The sequence below is a fragment of the Porites lutea genome, chromosome 7 (assembly GCF_958299795.1).
Source record: "Porites lutea chromosome 7, jaPorLute2.1, whole genome shotgun sequence".
Classification (NCBI taxonomy): domain Eukaryota; kingdom Metazoa; phylum Cnidaria; class Anthozoa; order Scleractinia; family Poritidae; genus Porites; species Porites lutea.
The window spans coordinates 4,139,408-4,160,364 of NC_133207.1; the positions used below are offsets into that span (position 1 = coordinate 4,139,408).

The 20,957-nt window shown below is 40.9% G+C and overlaps 1 protein-coding gene across 4 annotated transcripts; it reads left to right on the top strand.

Moving 5' to 3' along the window:
* The first annotated feature begins 1,782 nt into the window (after positions 1–1,782).
* LOC140943586 (lethal(3)malignant brain tumor-like protein 4) lies at positions 1,783–20,402 on the top strand. Of its 4 annotated transcripts, none has more exons than XM_073392692.1 (19): positions 1,783–1,803; positions 2,093–2,200; positions 5,197–5,335; positions 7,289–7,549; positions 7,686–7,850; positions 8,660–8,925; positions 9,577–9,718; positions 9,808–9,896; positions 10,620–10,872; positions 11,757–11,839; positions 13,379–13,610; positions 13,884–13,966; positions 14,638–14,863; positions 15,389–15,625; positions 16,567–16,660; positions 17,016–17,159; positions 17,465–17,511; positions 18,295–18,521; positions 19,168–20,402. In XM_073392692.1, exons 2-19 carry the CDS (start codon positions 2,096–2,098, stop codon positions 19,276–19,278), a joined length of 2,904 nt encoding a protein of 967 aa, XP_073248793.1. In that variant the 5' UTR covers positions 1,783–1,803; positions 2,093–2,095; the 3' UTR covers positions 19,279–20,402. The 4 variants fall into 4 exon arrangements, with proteins under 4 accessions (XP_073248793.1, XP_073248795.1, XP_073248796.1 ...); XM_073392694.1 differs by having other exon boundaries at positions 16,570–16,660; XM_073392693.1 differs by lacking the exon at positions 1,783–1,803 and adding an exon at positions 1,829–1,945.
* Positions 20,403–20,957: the final 555 nt, after the last annotated feature.

A 20,957-nucleotide genomic window follows, 5' to 3' on the forward strand; every position in this document is an offset into this window, starting at 1 on the left:
TTCAGCATTTCAATAAAGAAATTAACATTTGCTTTGTTGTAACATGAGCCCTGAACACTGATCAGGACTGTTGTCTACGAAACCGAAACGCTCGTCAAACCTTTAATGAAAACCAACACTTATGTTTTGGTTGGGGAAAATTGGGAACAATTTGATTGTTTTCATTTTCACGCAGTCATCAATCAAAGTCTTAAGAACTTGCAAGTCGAACGTGACATAATATTACTGTTTTTATTTTCTAAGAAGAACGTTTAAGCCACATTTATTACCGAATAATATTGAAAACTAACCAGAGAAGTAATATCTGAGTCGAGATCGTAGGGTTTTTTTACCTTTGCAGACACATTAATTTAGAATTTATAAATGTCTAATTTTTAATTCATTGTTAGTCACGAGTCGTACTTGCATCGTATTAAAGACAACATTCTTCGCTTTCTTTTCAGTTTCCTTGACGAAACTCACTAAACATGGGAACATTAAGTCTTGACATCAGTAAAATAAAACAAAACAACGTGCTAAATTTTGCGATAATAATCGATTTTTTAATATCTTTGGGAGCAATGAATCGTGAATTTACAATATGGCTATATGGTAGTTGCTATCGTCACATTGAACTTTGGATCTATGTAAAAACAATCAATAGTTTATAAGTAAAAGCTATTTAAGTTCCTTTTCTGTCGCTAAGTATTCGCTTTGTCACTCGAATAGCGATCTCTAACGAGCTTTATTTTCACTGATGAAATACATGTTTTTCACCAGCATTTTATTTAGATACCTAAAACGCATATTATATCTTTTCGGTTGACGAAACATTAATCAAACATTTGAAGACTGTTTTGAAAGTTTTCTTCGCATGAAGGTTTTTCATGTATTAAGCATCTGGTATACGACGAAAATATTGTGTTGTTGAATTTTGTCGTCTGAAATTATAACATACAGGAGAGGAACAACAAAAGTTTTTTCTATAAAAACGAATTATAATTTCGAAACCGCTCAGTATTCAAGCTGCGAACTTTTCCCGCGGGAGGCAATTTGCTTTGATTTCTTTATAATCCCTCAGAGAAAACTACTTTCAACGCTATGTAAAAAAACTTTCAAAAACTATTTTAACCTTCCCCAAATAAAAAGGCAAACCATCTTTGCGTTTCTGTCGGAGATTGAGTGCTTTTTTTCAATGTCAAAGGTTGTAAGACAGTTTGAGGTCATTAAAATTCTCTTTTTTGAAACGCTAGCTTGAGTCAAAAAGAAGAAAAAAAAAACAATTGAGCAGTTGTGTTTCTTTGTAGCGAGCGAAACCACTTAAAATCTCTTTCTCTTGCTCGTTGTAAGCAAAGGGGAAACGATATTCAGTGTGAAAAAGAAACAAGGAACGTTGCTATGTTCGGAATCACTGTCTCTTCAAGAGCTTCAACCAATGTTACAAATTATTTTCATTGCGGTTTTGTTTTAATCTTGATAAACGTCTCCCAGATTAAATTTCGGGCTTGACTTGCCCTGTTTCGCTACGGAATGTTAGAAGTGTGACCAGGCCTCGCTTTTGATGGCCCTTATTTTTCGAAAACAGAAAACATGTGAAAATCCAACTTCCAAAGCAGGTATTTTTGCGACATTTCTGTTTTGATTTCAATTCAAGCATTATTCAAATAATTACTCCAGCGTTTTGGAAGGCTCCAGGCCTTTTTGCATAACAATAGGATTAATCACGTGGGTTTTTGTTCGACGGTGAATGATTGACAGATCCCACGTATCGGATGAACAATTTTTTTGCATTTCTGTGTGGACGACCCTTCGACTTGCACAACGGTAAAGTTCTTAACTCCTTTTTTTCTTCGTAGTTTTTCGAGCTTAGCCTAAAACTCTTGATGAACGCTAAACATTGTCAAATTTTCTTGCCGTTTCGTCGTGTCGGGCCAAGCAATTCGATTTTTTTCGGGTGAATTGAAAAGTGGGTCTTGTTTTAATATTAGCACACATTTCAAGATTAGCCGGTAGTTTAGTTTTCACCAAGGCCTTTTCTTTTTCCGCGTTTGTTTGTTTTTCGACGAGAATGATAACTCACTAACTCGTTTGGTATCTATGTCTTTTATTTTAGACGATGTTTCAAGGAGTGGAAAGTGGGAGCATGCCCGCAGAACTTAAAACAAAGCACATAAGCAGTGAAGAAGCAAGGCAGCAAAACAAGTCTTCACATGGGAACGAGGTCAAGTGTATTCCACGCGCTGCAACACAGTCATTTTGTTTTTTTTATTTATTTCAAACTACGCGACAAACAGTTTACCTTTCTCCTAAAAGAACGCAAATCGCAGTCATTCCATCATCGACATAAATTCTCTTGAAAAGCGAACAATTCTGCCATGAAAAGGTCGTTTTTCAAGTCGAAACTGTCTGAAGCTGAAGGTTATTGAATATTCAAACACTGAAACACTTGAAGCGTGTAGACCGAGTAGCCAAGGGAGATCGAAACTAGAGAATCTCACGCCATTTTATCCGTTCAATACTCTTTTCTTCGTTTCTATTTCAGTTCAAGATTAACAGCGATCTGATAGCTTTCGTTTGGCAACGAAACAATGAAGATTTTTACGATACTGCCATGTCACAAATATTTCCTGCCTCGCGGTTTGCAGTAACAAAAATAGCTTTAATTTATGAGTGATTTCATAACATTTGTACGATGTCATTGACTATTTTGACGTTTTCCTTTTCCGAGCGATGAAAACTGAAAGCTGAAACGAATTGAATTTGTTTTTAATCTTTTACAGTCCTTTTCAAACAAGAAAGTGGAACATTTTTCTATTGCGCTCTTTCCCATCAAAGAGGAAGATGCTTTTTTCTATTTGTCTGACAAAAGGGCGACCCCATCTTTCCGGGGTCGCGATGTGGCAGTTCTTAGAAAGTTAAGCTGTCACTTGTTTCTTACATAAACTTGCGCTCATACCAATAGTGAATTTGTTTCAAAGTCCGAGACTTGAGTCATAATTATTTCAATCTTTCTCAGTTTTTCAGCGACACCGCCTTTACTAGAAACATATCAAAGCGATATTAAGAGAGAATTCGTCACCGGTTTCTACTGGTATTAGTGTCATTTCCTCTAAATTTTCATTCGATCGGGTGTTTAAAGACAGCTTGACGAGCATCCAAATAGCAATTTTCACCTCGCGCAGTTTCTTGCTCGTTAAAAATATCGACTCGGTGTGAATCGATATTCAGTAATTGCATAAATAATATTTACTGTTAAAACCTTCTTTTTCGAAAGGAAGCTATTTTCTGTCACCAGGGAAGTCTTCAATTCGAGCGCTTGGTGTTCGATGACATTAGCGCAAAAATGATTTCATTTTCACACAGTAATCATCTCATTTAACAAAGATATGAAAATAAAACAAAACAATTCGCCAAATAAATTAAGTTACACTGAATTCGTTCTTCTGTCTTTACAAAAAAAAAGTATCGTGAAACTTTGAATACTCTAAGTACCTGATTTGAACAAACCGTTCCACAGGAACCACGTTCAGTTCATCGAAACATATATTTATTTAAAAATGTGTGTTCCGCTAGGAGGTTTGTTTCGGAACCGTAACTGGCTAAAAGCTGTGATGGTCAGTTTGTCAGTTATAGAGGTTTCTGTTTAGTTAAATACTCTATGATCGTCACGCAACGTACGTTCACTGGGCAGCTCTCTGAAAAACTGCTTTATACTAAATCGTAAGCGAATCCCTTGTAGTGGTTGAACAAATTGTCATTTGCTTGAAATAAATCGAATGATTTGTACACGAAATGTACTTCGAAACAAGCTAAAACGCGTTAATAGGCTTCGAAAAACGCTACTTTGTTTCGTTTTGAATTGATATTGTTTTGTGACCTTATTCAGAGTTGACTTAAGTGAGTCACACATAACAAATTAGAGCAACTGCATATCTGCAAATCCATAGCAACTGCCAAAAAACAGGCCTGTACAAGGACATGCTTTTCCCTAAAAACAAAATCAAATCGCCGCTTTAGCGATGCTTATGTTTTCAACCTTTTTTTTCGCGAGAATCTTCGACATCAGAATAAAACGTAAATCCAAAGTGTTAGTTTATGAAGCATTAAAACCTTAATATAATAACTGAAATTACGTATTTCTTGAAAACTATATTCTACGATAAATTCGGCCAGCCATGCTTAACGTTTGTATACGTTGATTTTTGTTGCCTACGTAGATTTCTTATCTTCCCATGTCACAACGACAGGCCTAGGAAAAACTTTATAAAAACTCAATCGATAGCACGATAGTTTTCTTCACCTCAAATATAATATGATTCTCGACAAATAACTTTGTATGCGGCCAGGGAATGCTGTTGAAAAGTTCCAGTCTACCCCTTGGTAAAACTCCCGAGAGGTACTCCGGGGAATTCTTGGTGGGGATGTGCCGCCTGGTTCTCCAAATCCTGACTTAATTTCAGACCAAAAAATGTCATTTTCCAGACCCGTTTTCATACCTGGCCTTTAGGCAGAAAAAATGTCATCATTACTTAGATTAGAGCGCAAACAATTCGAATTCGCATATTTCTCTTTCGTTCTTACTCCTGATTTGGAATTGAAACGATAAATACGTTCATATACTCCCGTAGTTCCCTCGAAAATCATACCTGATTCCAGACCAAAATGGGCAAGGCGTATACTCGTTTTCAGACCAAAAAGGCCCAAAAACCCTACCCTTTGGGCCGGCACATTCCTATATAGCTTATATAAGGAAGTACCCCCCAACCCGGGTAAAACTGTTAGTTCTTTCATACTATACCCTTAGGGGTCAAGGGTGGCGCAGTGGTGAGAGCACTCGTCTCCCACCAATGTGGCCCACGTTCAAATTAGTCCGGCGTCGAAGCCATTTGTGGGTTGTTCGTCCTCTTCTTTACTCTGCGAAGTTTTTCTCCGGGTACTCCGGTTTTTCCCTCTCCTCAAAAACCAACATTTCCAAATTCCAATTCCACCAGGAATCAGGTAGACGAAGAACCACTTTGTGGATGTGCTACCTCTAAATCGTTTTTATTTATTTTTTGTTTTTAACGCCTCTCCTATTTTTCTTTAAATTCTTTGAAGAACGAGAAATAACCTAAGGGAAAACGTAATAACTTTGGTCGGTTTTTGGTGTTTTGTCATTATATTCCACTACTTCTTAATATCCCTGTGCTCATTTTTATTCCTTTTTTTTCTCAACAGTGGATCTACGGAAGTATTTCTAATGGCGAAGTTCAAAAAAACTCCTTCATAGGAATGGCTTATGGACCACCTACGAAGAAACAGAAAACTCAAAATGACGAAAACGAGAATCGGACGGAGTTCCCTCTGAAGTCAAATGGTATTTCGTTCCCTTTCTGCCTTAAATTCTTGTCGAAAAGTCCAGTTGCGATGACTCAGCTGTAATTGCTGTAATAGGGAGTTTAAGATACCACGACGGCGACGGCGACGGCGACGGCGACGGCGACGGCGACGGCGACGGCCACGAAAACGTCGCTTAAAAAGTGAATTTGCGTTCTGTCAATCTCTATCGTGATCACTCGAACTCGTTTACTTTGTCAAATGCAAGCGCACTCTTTTTGAGCCGAATTCCTAAGAACCACATTCAAGTTCAGAAAGAGAAAGAAAATTTAGCCGTCGGTTGGTTATGTCCTCTATGAAACGTGAAATTAGGCATTTTCCCGTCGTAGTCGCGCAGTGACGGTAAAGAAATGTACAAAAAGGCGTGATGCACGTGCAGTCGAGTTTTTGTCTTGCTTATTCAACCAATTGCTTTTTTGACTTTCTCCTTTTCGTAGCAGTAATAGCATCTTAGGGCCTGTTTACATGGAGTGGGGGACCCCGGTCTAGTGGGGTTGGTTTCTTTTGTTTTCACGCTCTGGAGGACACAAAACAAAAGAAACCTACCCCACTAGACCGGGGTCCCCCACTCCATGTAAACAGGCCCTTAAAGTCCTTAATGCCAGAAAACAAACTTGAATTTATTACCATAGTTTAGCCAAATGGAAGGAAGCAATCTTGTTGGTTACATAAGAAAAGATTCAAGCAAACGAAACAATAATGATTATAATAATGATTTTTAGCGAATAGAAATTCATGGAAACCTAGGGGATGCTATGGAAAAAACACACTGTTGCTTAATAAAAAACCGGTACAAATATCCCACGGCGAAAAAAGAAATGTCTCTAGGCAAAAACAATTCTCTCACTGCAATCGACAAATGTTTCAGAGCATAAACAAAAACCTCACGGTACAAACAACTACAGTTGAACCCGCATTAAGAGGCCACCTGTCAAGCGGCCAGTGACCAACCCCAAAAAATTCAGAGAAAAAAAATGGGAAATTAAACCTCTATTAAGGGGCCGCGGCCACCTTTTAGCCTTCCCAACTAGAGTAAGTGGCCGTCAAGTGCTTCATACATTTAGTTTGGCTTCATTTCAAGAATTTGATGAAAGAAAATATTTTATTGATTTGCAATTCATTGCTTAACTTGCAATTACCGCTGCCACGATCATATCTTCATTTAATTGTATATTTCCGCAGTTCACATCATCTTTGTTTCATTCCATTCATGGGTTAAGATGAACTCAACAAATTGGCCTGCTCCCAGTGTGTGGGTCTCAGTCATAGTTTAATTGGTAGAGCACTGCAGCTAACGCTAACGCAGAGGCCATGGGTTATTAGAGTCCCGTTGAAGTCCCGAAATTTTTTTTTTTCGGGTTATAAATTTGCAAATGCTTAAATTGTAATGACCAATGCGACGATCATATCTTTATTCAAATGTGTATTTCCGCAGTTCACATCATCTTCATCGAAAGAAAATACTGTTTGATATGGAAGTTGAATTGTGGACCAGTAGTGCGTTTGTTTCAAAATAAAGTGGTTTTTCTTCTAAAGATTATGCTAATTTATAACAAACGTCTATTGAGCGGCCAACCTCCACGAAGCGGCAACTTGCCGGTACACCCCGAGGCTGGCCGCCTAATGGAGGTTTAACTGTATTTCATGGCAATAACAAAAATGTGAAGACATAAACAAAAACCTCGTGGCAAAAACAAATATCTCATGGCAAAAAAAAAAAAAAAAAAGCTCATAACAGTAACAAAAATTAATATCTTACGGCAATAACAAATATCTCAAAGCAAACACAAAACCCTGCGGCAGACCTCACAGGAATTTGAACAAATACAATATCTTTTGGTAAAAACAAAATGATGCACTGCTGCACTGCCTTCAGCTAATCAGATTGAAATGGTTCTCAGCAACTGGTTTCTCTGTGTTTCCCTTATCGCAGAAAATCTGGTCATAAGATCAGAGCCGTTTCCAGAGGGAAGCACTTCTTCTCCGAGCTTGGCGACTTCTGAAGAAAACGCCAACGATTCTAATCAGCCTTTATCAGGAAACACGGCTGAGCTCAAAACTGTGCCTGCTAAGGATACAGCAAACAATGCTAACAGCAGTGCGAAGAAAACTTCCTTGGAGAAAAAAACAACCGACGATGGTGATGATCCGTTTGGAGCTTTAGACTGGAAGGACGGAATTGCTACTCTACCGGGTAATTGCTTGAGTAACGGTAATCCTTAATTAAAACTATGTCGTAAGCCTTTCCTCTAGAAATTCCCAGCCCTTGTGTAAACGGTCGTTGCCACATCGACCCTCATGAACGTCATTAAATTTTATCGTTTTTTTAGGAAGCAATCTTAAGTTTAAAATGACTGAGTTTGGGACACTGGAGATTGTGAGCACAGTGGAAACAGAGAATGGCGAGTATGAGTGGAGCACGCCCACTCAACACCGTAAAACAAGCGACACAGTGGAGCAGACTGGCAAAAAGGCCAAAAACATTGCCCCGAAAGGTAAGATATCCTGACACGTCCGTAGTATTCCTCGGTTGTTGTAAAATTTGACGTTAAAATAGAGAGCTTTAGATTCTAAGACGAGCATGGCTAAGAGTACGAGATTTTCACAATACTAAGTTGTGCGCGCGCGTGAATCCGATTCATTTTGGCGGGAAAACGTGATAGCCGCCGTCATTCTACCACGAGTTTTAGCAAAACAAGTTATCAAATGTTAGAAGTTATCATTTTCGATCGCCTTCTTCAATAAAGATAAAAGTGCTAACTTCTCTAGTGAAAAAAAGTACAATGAAGCTTTCCCGTGTATCTTTTTTTTGGAATACGCGGGAAACCTTAAAAGTCAAATCTCGTCCTCGTTCTCGTCCTCAAATCTAAAGATCTCTATTAGCTCTGGACTGGTCCCAGTTCTTAGGTTGGTTAGATTACGTTTGAGCCTGGGTCTGTACTGTGCCGGACTGCACCATGGGACTCTTTCATGAGACGAATTTTGACCCATTTCCCTGTGCAACCCTGTAATAGCTAGCTAGCTAAGCGATATCATTATTCATTCAAACTATTTCTCCTTTTCTGATTGGCTCAAATGCCCCGGAACTCTAAGGCATTTGTGCCCTGAAATGAAGCCTCTGGAACATAAATTCTTAGATGACTTTTCTTCTAATCAAAGAAGATTCCCGGTTTTATCCGTAGATTTATTCATGTAACTTTGCTGGGTAATAACGAAATCCTATTCTTCGTCAACTGAACACCGCAGTGAAAACAACTCTGTAAGTCATTGCGCAAGTTTAATCATACGTTTTTTTTTCAAGCAGCAACGTCCAGGGACACTATGTCAACCGTGCCCGACACAAGCGGTATACTTTGCTGCGAGGTTTGCGGGAAATATGGTCTGCCTCAGGAATTCTCTGCTTCCGGGCGATTCTGTAGTCTGTCGTGCGTGGGGGTCTACACTGGAAGAAGAAATAAGGGTCGGGAGTACGTGCGGCATGCTAAAACAATAGATGGAAAGATTGTGAAAAGGAAGAAGAAAGGAAAAAAACCTGCCCTGTTAGCCAGCGAGGATGTGCCCCGGACTCATGTAAGTATTTTAAAGATTGTTAAAGATCCTTATTCTACGTCGGTAACTCGTTCTTAAACAGATAAATCTGAGGCCAGCGGCGCGCTGATTTTACCCCCTGTTCCTATCAGTGCTCCGTTTTACGGAAAAGAAAGAAGTCGAAACAGGGATGGCTCCGCACAAATCGACTCTGCTGATCCTTGTTTCCTCATGAAGTGTTAACTGGGCGCTCCCCATATGATAATGTCAAGACGACACCGCAAAAAGTTGTGTTTGTCTGACTGATGTTTACATTTCAAGCGGATTTGTCGACACATGCAATATAATAACAATAGTGATCAAGTCCAAAGTGCATGTACCCTGAGTGCCAGAGGGTTTTTTCTCGCGAGCGGTGGGATGCTTTAGTTGTCGGCCAAAAAGGCCGACCGATCTTGGGCCGAGGCCGAAGCCACTAGCGGCGCGGGTCATTATAAAGACCGGACCGTAACCAGAAAAGGGCGCATGAAAAGTCTCTGGCACCCAAGGTAAGATGCGTACTCTACCGGAGTTTTTCTTCTCTTCCGACGCTTTTGAATCCGCCCAATAAAAAAGGGCGAGGTGTTTATCATCAACGGCTTCATAATGATATCGTCATTAGTATGATCACCTGATTGTTAACACATTATCGTTTAGGAAACAGCACCACCTGGGGACAATGAACCAGAAATGTTAGGAGCTCGAAGAACGTTTAAAGTCAAAAGAAAGCGAATGAAGAACAAGCTTAAATTCAAGAAGGCTTCGTTAAATGCGACCGATCTCATGAAAGGAGAGGACGGTACGTTTATGTTTCTAAATAAAAAGTGTTGTTAACACTTAACCCATTTATCCATTTTTTTTAATGTTTACGTTGTCTTTTTTTTTCAGTTCCTTACGATTCAACCAAAGCGTTTGTGTGGGAAGACTATCTTACGGCTTGTGGAGCGAAAGCTGTGCCGGCCAGTGTCTTTAAACAGGTGCGGATCTTTTATTAAAACAAAGCGAAAAAACGAGGTGTAACTGAGTGTTTTTAGACTTGTCAAAACATGAACTGAGTGTTTGTCGATTAAAGAACCCTGTGAGCATTTGCGCCGAGTACTAAAAGGTGATGATGGCATGAGTCGGGCTGGCTTGCTTTGTCGAGGTTACTTTTATCCCGATATTACACGAAGTGATCCATCCCGGAGCCGTCGTGTGTTTATTACAAAGAGAGTTTTTAAAGCAGTGCGCATGAGTAGTATTCTTACCCGATGCCCCCCTGTTGCTGGTTTTGTTCAGCGGCTGGCCCGGCGAGCGTTATAACATGGAAAAACCTCATCCCGGCGACATTTTATACTGCTTGGGGTAACCCTATTCTCCTGATGGAATTACATTTCATCCTGGGGAGAGTAGTAATACGCGCGGGTACTTCATGAAAAGACAACGGGATCCCTTGTGGGGATGGAACATGTACTGGGAGCGAGTAAACGAAAAAAAAAGAAGGGAACAAAACCTAACTTGAACCCTAGCTCTATCAGTAACTTCATTACACATTCTCTGATTTTGATCCCTTCATTTTCCCTTTTCCTGGGCGCGTTCCCCGTTCCCTGTTTCACGTTCCCCGTTCAACATTTTAGTAACACCCGGTCATGTGGGCTTCCTCTGGCTTACGCGCGTTTTATAGAAAACAATACTGAAACCTCTTTTCCCTTCTATCGCAGGAAAATCCATTCCTAGATCTAGAAAGTAAAACGACCTGTGGATTCGAGAAAGACATGAAACTTGAGGCAGTTGATCCAAAGCATCCCTCTTACATCTGTGTTTGTACAGTTGTCAGAGTTAAGGGGACCCGACTAAGGCTTCACTTTGACGGCTGGTCTGAGAGTTACGACTTCTGGACAAGCGCAGACTCCCCTTTTCTGTTCCATGTAGGCTGGTGTGAGAAGAATGGACAGAAGTTACATCCCCCTCGAAGTAAGAGAATACTCGAACAACGAGGCTATTAGAAATCCTCTGTTTCTCATTGGTTATTGAAACCATAGCCTGCGTCGAAGACACTGTAAACCACCTGTATACTAATGGACTAGATGATACGTGGGCCAACCGCAGCGCAGGCTATGAAAACACTGTCTGTTAATTAAGAGAGATTTTTTTCAGTCAGTGACTCAGGTAGCCTCCCAAGCAGGCCTTTTTAGGGGAGCTCGTATTTCGTCTCTCCGCACAAACGCCTGCTCAACCGAGAACAAAATTCCTTTCCCAAGCTTAGCCAATCACATTGTACCTTTCAAATTCTGGAAAGCTGACCTTGACCGGAAGATAACCCGACAAATACACGATCTGCATGAAACACTGGAAAAGCTTTCTGACCTATAATAAATGTTAGACTCAGATTCAGATTTTAGAATACCCCGTGCATTGCATAACCTTAGCGAAGGAAAGAAAAGAAGGAAAAAGGTAACTATAGGGTCACGTTTTTATACTTCCACGAGCTCATGAGTCGTGTTAAGCCTGTCAACACTATATTTGTGGCGGGGGGGGGGGGGGTGGGGAGGGGGAAGAAATACGAGCTCCCTTAAAAACGCCTGCGTGAGAGGCTATGACACAGACGGCTCGGAAGAAAAATTCAGAGTACTTATAGCAGGAGTCGAAACAATGACCTTCTGGTTACTATCTACCACTGAGCTACAAGAGAATCGTGGGTGCTAAGGCCATTAAACTAAATTCATGTGAAAAAACATCCTGCACACTGCTTGGAGTGGGCCGGTCCACTTGGTAATTTATGCTGTTGCTATGGTGACTGCCAGTAACGTCATAGTGGTGTATTTGGATTAACTAATAGGATTTTCTTTACTTCTAAGGCATGTCTGCTGCTGATTTTAAATGGGACACCTACTTGAAGATGTGCGAGGCTAAAGCAGCACCTGAACACCTTTTTAAACCTGTAAGTTGAATAACTTGACCTGTCAGTAACTACAATCATGGACAAAAGTCTTGGGACACTTTTGCGTTTCTGGGGCGTTTTCCAATTCACACAGGTCCAACCCCCTCCCCTCACCCCACAAACAATGTTGGACGCGTGTATTCAGAATTTTTTCTGAGTTTCAACTTTGTATAGGGTTGAAAATTTTGAAAAGGATGCACTGCTTTAAGAGGGAACCGAGAAATGACAGACAAATATGAATATTGTAGTACTGTCCCAAAGACTTTTTCCAGGATTGTAGCTGTGCTAACCTAGTTAGATTGTGCCTGGCTCCTCCTAAAATCTTCTGCAATTGTTATGGGATTTAAGCTATGTTCACAGTGGCGGATCCAGGGCCCGACGGGCCGAAAAAATATGTTTTTGAGACCGCCCCCCCTCCCCTATCTCAGGGTCTGGGTGACCGGGCCCCCGCCCCCATATCTGAAGGTCTGGATCTACCACTGGTTCACACTCTACCGGATAGCTCTTGCGCCGACACGTAAACCACATGGGCAGGGGCGGATCTAGGGGGAGGGTGCAGGGGGTGCGCCAACCCCCCCTGAGATGACCTGCGATTTTCTAATACAACTGGTATTCTGCGAAAAAAAAAAACTATGTGGTTTATTGGTGTTGAAGTAGAGCAAGAGACGAGTGCCCCCCCCCCCCCCCTAAAAAAAATCCTGGATCCGCCCCTGATGGGATAGGGTTTCTGTTCACTCATAAAAACGACGATTTCGGCGCTAGTTGCCGTTCACACTGTACCGAATAGCTTTTCATGTCGGTTGAAAAAGCTATTGGTACATTGTAGACAAAGCCTAATAGAGCCGAAACCAATAGACCGGCCTTTTAACGAGTCAATCAATCAATCAATCAACCTTATATAAAGACGGTAAATGGCTCAGCAAGCTGGTTTTCAGACATTCCGTGTGATAATTACAAGTTATAAAAATTAAGACTAGTGATTAACTAACAGTTTAAGAATTGACAATTTTATCTGTTCCTTTCGACTCTCTTAAACGTGACATCTAGTTTGTATGGTGAGCAAGACTAATAATACTAGTAAAAAAATAGTAATAATTTGAAATACAATATAACAACAAGAAATGAGTCATTAAAGGAATAAGATAAAAACATAATAAAAAGTTATATCCTAAGATATCGCGAGTTTAAAGCTAGTAAGATCCCCCATCTTACGGTAGTGGTTGTTTTCCCATTTCACTTCCAAGTGCTAAGTCCTATTCAAGTGCATATAACTGCATAATTTATGACGAGGCAAAACGCAAATTCCCTTGAGAACATACAAGCTAAAAAGGTCTATTTTGGAGTTGCACGCATTTTAGTCATCCTACTGATGAACGCTTACGACAGTTTCTCACTGCAGGAGCAACAATCGTTTACAATCTATTTTTTGCCTCTCAATTCAACATACATTCATAAATTTCTCTTTTAAATTCAGGTCAACTAAACATGGTGCATTTATTTCTCAACGTGACATTCACTTCCAGTGTTTTCTCTTTCCAGATTTCATCAACCAAGCATGGCTTCAAAGTTGGAATGAAACTAGAAGCCGTGGATCGGATGAACCCGGACCTCATCTGCGTTGCCACGGTCACGAATGTGATTGGCAACTATTTTCTGGTTCATTTCGATGAGTGGGATGACTCCTATGACTACTGGTGTGGGGATGACTGTCCTTATATTAGACCAGTGGGGTGGTGCAGAGAAAATAACCGAAATCTAAACCCGCCTAACGGTAAGATGTAAAGAGACGAAAATCTAGTCATCAAAGTTTAAAAAGCTTTTGACCAAGTCCAGGTTCAGCAAGACAGCTAAACTTCAGCACTTTCGTAAGCGGACCCCCCTCCCAACTGTCTTGGCAATGCCACCGCTAAAACCCTAACCGGATTTTTAACTTCCTGAAAACGGCCGCAGAAACAATTTATAATTTTTTGCAATATTCTAGCCGTGGAAGCTTTTCATTTTGTGAATTACTTACAGTTTTGTTCAAATTATTTCGTTCTATTAGATGATGAATTTCACACCTTTCGATGGGAACAGTACCTGAAGTCCACAGGCTCCGTTGCCGCGCCTAAACACTTCTTCAAAACGGTAAGTATGCCCGTAAGTGTTGTTTTCGATGCACTCAAGCAGATTTCCGCAAGCTAACTAGAGCTCATATCGGATAGCCTGTTGTTTCCACCTGCCCAACTAGACAACGGCATGGACCGCCAAACTACGAACTCCTGTTCTGGTAACCGTACCCGCGCGTAGCCAGGTAAACGCATAGGCTTAAAGACACTTAAAATCGATTTATTGCTTCTTAAACATGAAGAGCACAGAAAACAATGACTGCGAAGCCGTCTAGATCCAGCCATTTTGTAAGGATTGATCTGACCTACATCTGCGCTTACTCCCTTTTATCAGTGTTATTAAAGCGACAGACATACCGTATTTATTCGATTAAGCACCCAACCTCGAGTAAGCGCCCACGTCGAAGAATCTCCTCCCCTCCAGGAAAAAAAATATTAAGAGACTTCCCCGAAGACCGAGTTTACTTAGTATTTTAAAGAAAATTTATATTAATGAACAGTTAACCAGTTACTTATTTCTGAAAATGGCGGCTACTCTCAAGGTCCAAAACACTCTCAAGCTGAGGTCCAAAAATTTAAAAGGCGCCCAGGTCGTTTCATCGAAGAAGTACGGTATGAACTCCGCATTTATACTTGGCAGAATATTTTCTATGATAACAAGTTATTTTCATTACCTTTCCTTTGCTTTAGAGACTTCTACCCGGTTTTAAAGTAAAACAGAAGCTCGAAGCAGTCGACAAAAGGAATCCCTCCATGGTGCGAGCAGCCACTGTAGCAGAAGTGAACGAGTACCGCTTGCGAATCCATTTTGATGGCTGGGACGACATTTACGATGATTGGTTTGAGTCCGAATCCTTGGACTTGTACCCATGCGGGTGGTGTGAAAAGACAGGCCATCCCCTGGAGACTCCCCTAAGTAAGTTTATGTCCACCATGGTGTGGGGTCATTTTGAGTTTGAATGTGAGACTGAGTAAATGTTGTATCGAACTGCACTATGGGATTGTTTTCTGGACGAGTTTTATTCCAAACCTAGAAGGGCTGGGTACTAGTGCCTTTAATTATGGGATAAAAACACGATATCCACAAAGTTAGAAAGAGAAAACCGAGTTTGGCAAATTCTCAAGTTTTGTGTAAATCGAGCCAATATTGTACAAGGTACAGCTTTTTAAAAACTTTGAATTTCTAAAGAACTGTATCTAAGTTTTAAAAAGAATTAGTCCTCAGCAAAACGTTTAGGCAGTTTCACATCATGGTGGTGCAACGACAGTAAAGCAGTGTATAATATAAGGGTGATGCACGTGCAAAGTTGTTGTTTTGTTTTGTCTCGTTGCAGTCGTCGTCGATGCTTAGACTCCCTATTATTTACTATGTGTAACATGTTTCAATATAAATCATTCGGTCGGACCTAACCGTTTTATGTTGCTTGTTTTAATAACTCAGCTACACGAGAGAAGATATCAAGTGCTGCTTGTCCAACTCCCGGATGTAAAGGCATCGGTCACGTGAAGGGTGCTAAATACTCCACCCATCACAGTACCTTTGGTTGTCCTTACTCATTACAGAACTTAAACAAAGACTCGTGCCTTGTGGATCGACTCTCCAACAACTCCATGACTGAGGAATCTGATTGGTCGTACGCTTCTAAGCAAAAGTTAGCGGTTGTGAAGGCGATAAAAGGTAAGGAAGTGCGTGGAAATTCTTACATTTATCCCCGCTTAGAACTGCATTTCCAGCATTTCGCATCCTTACAGCGCATTATAAGCCATTCCCGGGGCGGGGGGGGGGGGGGGGGTACTCCGGGGAATTCTTGGTAGGGATGTGCCGCCCGGTTCTCCAAATCCTGACCCTATTTCAGACCAAAAATGTCATTTTCCAAACCCGTTTTCAGGACTGGCCTTTAGGCAGAAATTATGTTTTCATTATTTACACTAGAACGCAAACAAAAAATTCCTTAAATTCGTTTCGAATTCGCATATTTCTCTTTCTTTCTTACTCACTCGGAATTGAAACGATAAATACGTTCATAAACTCCCCTATTTCCCTCGAAAACCATACCCGATCCCAGACCAAAATGGGCAAAGTGTATACCCGTTTTCAGACCAAAACGGCCCAAAAACCCTATCCGATGGGGCGGCACATTCCTATATAGCTTATATAGGGGAGTAGCTCCTCCCGGGGCATTTCCAAGTTTGCCCCAAGCCTCGAGGCGTAGTGCGAAGCCTTTGATGAGAAAAAATATATTTTTTTATTCTCATGTAAGTAAAACTCATTTTCACTAGAAAGGTGTTACACTTAGCCACGTTTTGAAAATGAGAGTTTTAGAACTCGTAAATCTCCTAATCAAGCATGATTAGCGCCCGCACATTAAAAATATATAATATGGCGGCTTTTGCCGTAAGGCTAACGCTCCCCAGGGAGGTAAATTTTAATTTCCTCTCAATGAAACGAGTGTGGTGACTTATTATTATTTTTTTCTTTTTTCAAAAAGAACATTAACTTTCTTTCTGTAGACTAAATATAGACATATTTCCAGTGCAGTGATTTGGGTTACGTTGTTGTGATTAGTTCTGTTAGCTTTTCAAAGCGTCAAGTTACTTACAAATTGTTATTGATCATAGAAGAAGTCCACCCTAACCCGGCAGATGGAACGTGTCCGACACCCGGATGTGACGGCTCAGGTCACGTGAGTGGTCAATGGAAGACCCATTACACGTAAGTATATTCTCGCAAGTTTACCCTCAGACATTGGTCTGAATAACATCGGGAGGTTTGAAAAATCGGCGGATAAAATTCAGGTGGTGTCCTGATGAAGGGAAGTTTTATCGAAAAACCGAGGGTTCGAGAAATAGGGATTCCACTGTATTTCAGCATCTTTAGAGGATAATTTCAATTTGGGACATTTTTGGGGACGGTATGGTCTCTAGAGTGCCATAGTGTAATTGGAAACTAGTCAAATGCAGGCTAAAAGTTAAGCAATCGCCGTGTGGTATTACAGACGGCTTGAAAATAACAGATATGATATTTGAACCTGTCTTGCATGTGTAACGTCTCGCCATTACCTTTCCAGATTATCAGGTTGTCCCAGAGTGAAACATTTGTCAGCGAAATCCCCGCCAGGCCCGAAGAAGGCCGCACTCCACTCCCCCACCTACAAGAGCTTCGTTATTGGCGGTAAAGAATCTGGTATCATCGGCACGCGCAGTACCTCCCGGTAAGGATAAAAATTGCCAGTATATAAAATTGATTATCTAAATGTAGTGAAGATATGTCAGTCGAGTGGTTGACACCTCGAACTTTAAGCTTTATCGGCTCATTGTTTCCTCGGCCTGACTAAGCCCCGGCCGCGTTGGCCTGCTTGGCTCGTGTGCGTCTTTGCATTAGTTTAATGGTTGAACGCATTTTTTTCCTGACGTGCTTTAGCGGCATGTGTGGCACGTCCTGGCCAAACCTTCTCCTATACGGAGCCGCGTAGAAAACGTGATAATAGATGCTTATGAAGAAACTGTACCTTTTCAGCAGATCCGCTGTCAAGGAGGAGAAACTGGATAGCAGCAGGCTTAGAGGTAATTTTCTTTTCTTTTTCTTTTTTTTGAGGAGGAGGGTAGGTAGGAACATTGATACCTCTACACCAAACCATTCTGTTTTTTTTTATGGGGAGGGAGGAACATTGATGCCTCTACGTCAAACCTGAGACTAATTCCACCTCCTCTATTCGCCACTTTAGAAACGAGAGGGGGACTGGAGCCGAAATACGTTGTTTCTGGGATCGTTTCTAGGGACGCGCCGGTCAGCTATTGGCCAATTTTTCCCCTGTAACAGTCCCAGAAATCTTTGCAAAAGTTAACTCGTCCCAGTTCCCTTGTCTAAAGAGGCGTATGAGATGAATATTCAGATCATGCGCACAAAAAATGATAAAGATGTTATCCACCATGATGTTTGCAAGCTTGGGACAAAGAAAATTCCATTTCTCGATAGAAGCTCAAACAGTCATAAACTTTTGAGAATTGGGATGCTTACCATTTGCATAAACCACCCAGGTGGAAATGTTGCACAAATACAGTAAAGCAACAGAATTGCCGTGGTGGAAGAAACACCTGCTATAAAGTATATCTAAATCAACTGAACTTACCAAAAGTAGCAGAAGAATTGCATGGCCTCAAATCACAGCCAATGTTTTCTGAAGCATTCCAACCGGAATGGCGCAAAGCATTTAATTTTTCAACCGGAATTTCCAGTTTTTTTATGTAAATGGTAAGTACCCTTGGCAAAACAGTGAATAATGAATAACCACCTTAACTCTTAATAGTAAAGTGCCTCATTTTTCCTCTCATATTGTTCCTTTCTAGTCGAAGACAAAGGCATTCAACACGTTTCTCCTTTCTCGTTCCCATGGCCACTCGGCAGCGGATTTCCATCGGCCTTTCTTAGCGAGCTCAAGACTTCCATAAATCATAATAACCACGCAGCGGTATCCAATGAACGCCAAAAAATCATGCGATGGAATGTTGATGACGTCGCTAATCACGTGCGCTTACTAGGCTGTGCTGACCAGGCCAAGATCTTTGTTGAACAGGTGAAATGTTCTGCCCTGTTTGCTTTCCGCTTGATAATCAGTAGCTGAGTTATTTTCATCCCTTCTTTAAGCCCTGCTTTCCTGTCCTCCTCTCTTAATTTCTCCATTTCTGTTTCCCTTCTCTGTCTCCCTTGGGTCGTCTAATTCGTTTGCTCCAGCGCTAAAACTCTGACAAAGGTTGATGAACCATCATTGTAGTTCAGATGACTGTAGTTTGGCCGCGGCGCTCAAACTGCAAATTAGTCTGCGAGAAGTAAAATGGTTAAGAATATTAAGGAGCAGTTGAAGCAGTTAAAAAGGCTGGGCTACATATTTTTTACTGCTCGTTGCTCTGAAAGGTTTTGATCGCCTATAGACCTTTCCCGCAGTGCGCTCCAGTGAGCAAACATAAAGAAATGAAGACGAGGCTCGGGTGGACAATTTCATACAAATCACTGTATTTTGTACACCCGTGCCGCGAGTTGGTGCCTTTGTTTACAGGAATGTGGGAAAGGTCTATTATTACTGATTTACGTTGTTAATTAAATGCTGTTATAAAAAGAACTAAGCTCATACAACTGAAACGAAATTGGCCTCTTGCAACAGTAAACGTAGGCTACCTTTAAGACGCAAACTTCTGACTTCTGATTTTTTTATTATCTTTCAGCAAATTGACGGAGAAGCATTCCTTTTGCTCAACCAAAGCGATATTGTTAATATTCTCAAGATTAAACTTGGACCTGCGTTGAAGATCTTCAACACAATCCCAAAGTTTTGATGCTATTTGAAACTGTACCTAGTGAAACGCACAACCGTATCAACGGCCTCTGAAAGCTGTGAATAGAAGGTCGATCCCAGGACAGTCATAAATATCCGGGAACAACATATTTTAAACACAGTGTGAGTGTCATCAGGCCTGGATATCTCTTGTCTAAGACACCAAGACATGGTGGTGTGAGAACATAAGGATGCCTAACCCAAAAGCCCTTCGCGACCGTTCTATCAACACATATATTCTCTTCTATATTTACCATAAATCTGTCATAGAGCATTTTAAGGGTCATTTTGAACAATGATACCGTAAGGAGAAATTAGATGCTAATCACTGTAGAGTCTAACCAACGACGTATCGAGAAAGGCATAAACTGATCGAAAAAACGTGCGGGCCTCTGGAAGGGTTCTTATTTTTAATTATAATTTTTGGTCTTTTTAACAATCTATTTTCCGCCGTTTTGTACAAAGCGCCTGGTAGGCGCGTCACGGCTTTGTCAACACAAAGTGGTCAATTCTGCTACTGAGCTCTCGGAAGGCGCGATGTGAGTCGATAAGAGGACGCCCACGATATCGAGACTTTCTCAATACGAAGCAGTGCGCACACGTTATCCAGCGTCATTTTGGCGGGAAAACGTTAAAGCTGTCGTCATTCTTATCTCGTACCCAGATCTCCTAGCGTAAGATGGGGCAAGATCTGGGTACGAGATTAGCCTCTCATCTGCCCAAGAACTTGCACGCAGTTATATTGAGTAGTACAGTAGCTCTTTCAGAGCTCTCTTTTCGTCATATTGATAACCTTGATATATACTCGTGAAACATATATAAATAAAATTTCGTACCAAATAAACAGTATAGGTGAAAAAAATTTACTAAAACAAAGCAGACGTTTGTATTGAATGTATACCCCTTTTGTGGGGTACGTTTTATTGTGTTATAAACCTTGTAGTGTTGCATGTATAGCATCACCTTGCAAGATAAATATAATCAATCGCCCAAATTTGGAAGAGAAGCCAAGAACATTTTGCGGTTTTGTTATTTGTATGTCAACAAGTCTCTGAAAAACCTGTGCTTGTTTCCACCTTCTTTTGTAACAAAGACTTGGATTGTAATAAAGAATTTAATAAATATACGATTTTGGAGCAGTTTTTGTTGAAATTATCTGGTTTTGCACTTTTCTGATTTGTGATTGGTTCAAAATTTTCGCCCCACTCTCTCAACCAATGAGAATTTAAACCCGTGCCTTGCTTACTGAAAATAATTGCAAAAAAGTCCAATTTCTTTTCTTCCGTGTCTGTGGTCAGCGGGTAGTCGCCAGGCAAGAAAAGCCATAAAAAGTCTAAATACTGTGGAGTAAACTGATGCTGTTATTCGTGCTTTGCGGAAGCTTCATATTCGAAGCTATGATTGGTTTACTGAATTGTGTTGTCATAGACTAGCGTGGCCAGAACAATCACTTTGATTTTGGCCAATGGCAAACTCAATGACCTTACTAGAATCACCAAATCAAGACAGCTCCCGTCCAGACACCCTTTTCTCAACGCATGTTTTCCGCCCACCTCCTAGCTTTCGCTTCCGATCCGGCGTCCCCTTCCCCTCATGAGATATCCCGCGATCTAAATAACTGAGGCGTTCTCATTCGTAGGGTTTTTATGAAAACACAGGAAATGTACGTTGCTACGTGGA

Excerpts from the sequence above, each read along its gene's own strand:
- LOC140943586 (XM_073392692.1), top strand. The coding sequence starts at position 2,096 with ATGTTTCAAGGAGTGGAAAGTGGGAGCATGCCCGCAGAACTTAAAACA. Across the intron at positions 5,336-7,288 it reads GTTCCCTCTGAAGTCAAATG|AAAATCTGGTCATAAGATCA; the intron begins GTATTTCGTTCC and ends CCCTTATCGCAG. Across the intron at positions 14,864-15,388 it reads TCCCCTGGAGACTCCCCTAA|CTACACGAGAGAAGATATCA; the intron begins GTAAGTTTATGT and ends TTAATAACTCAG.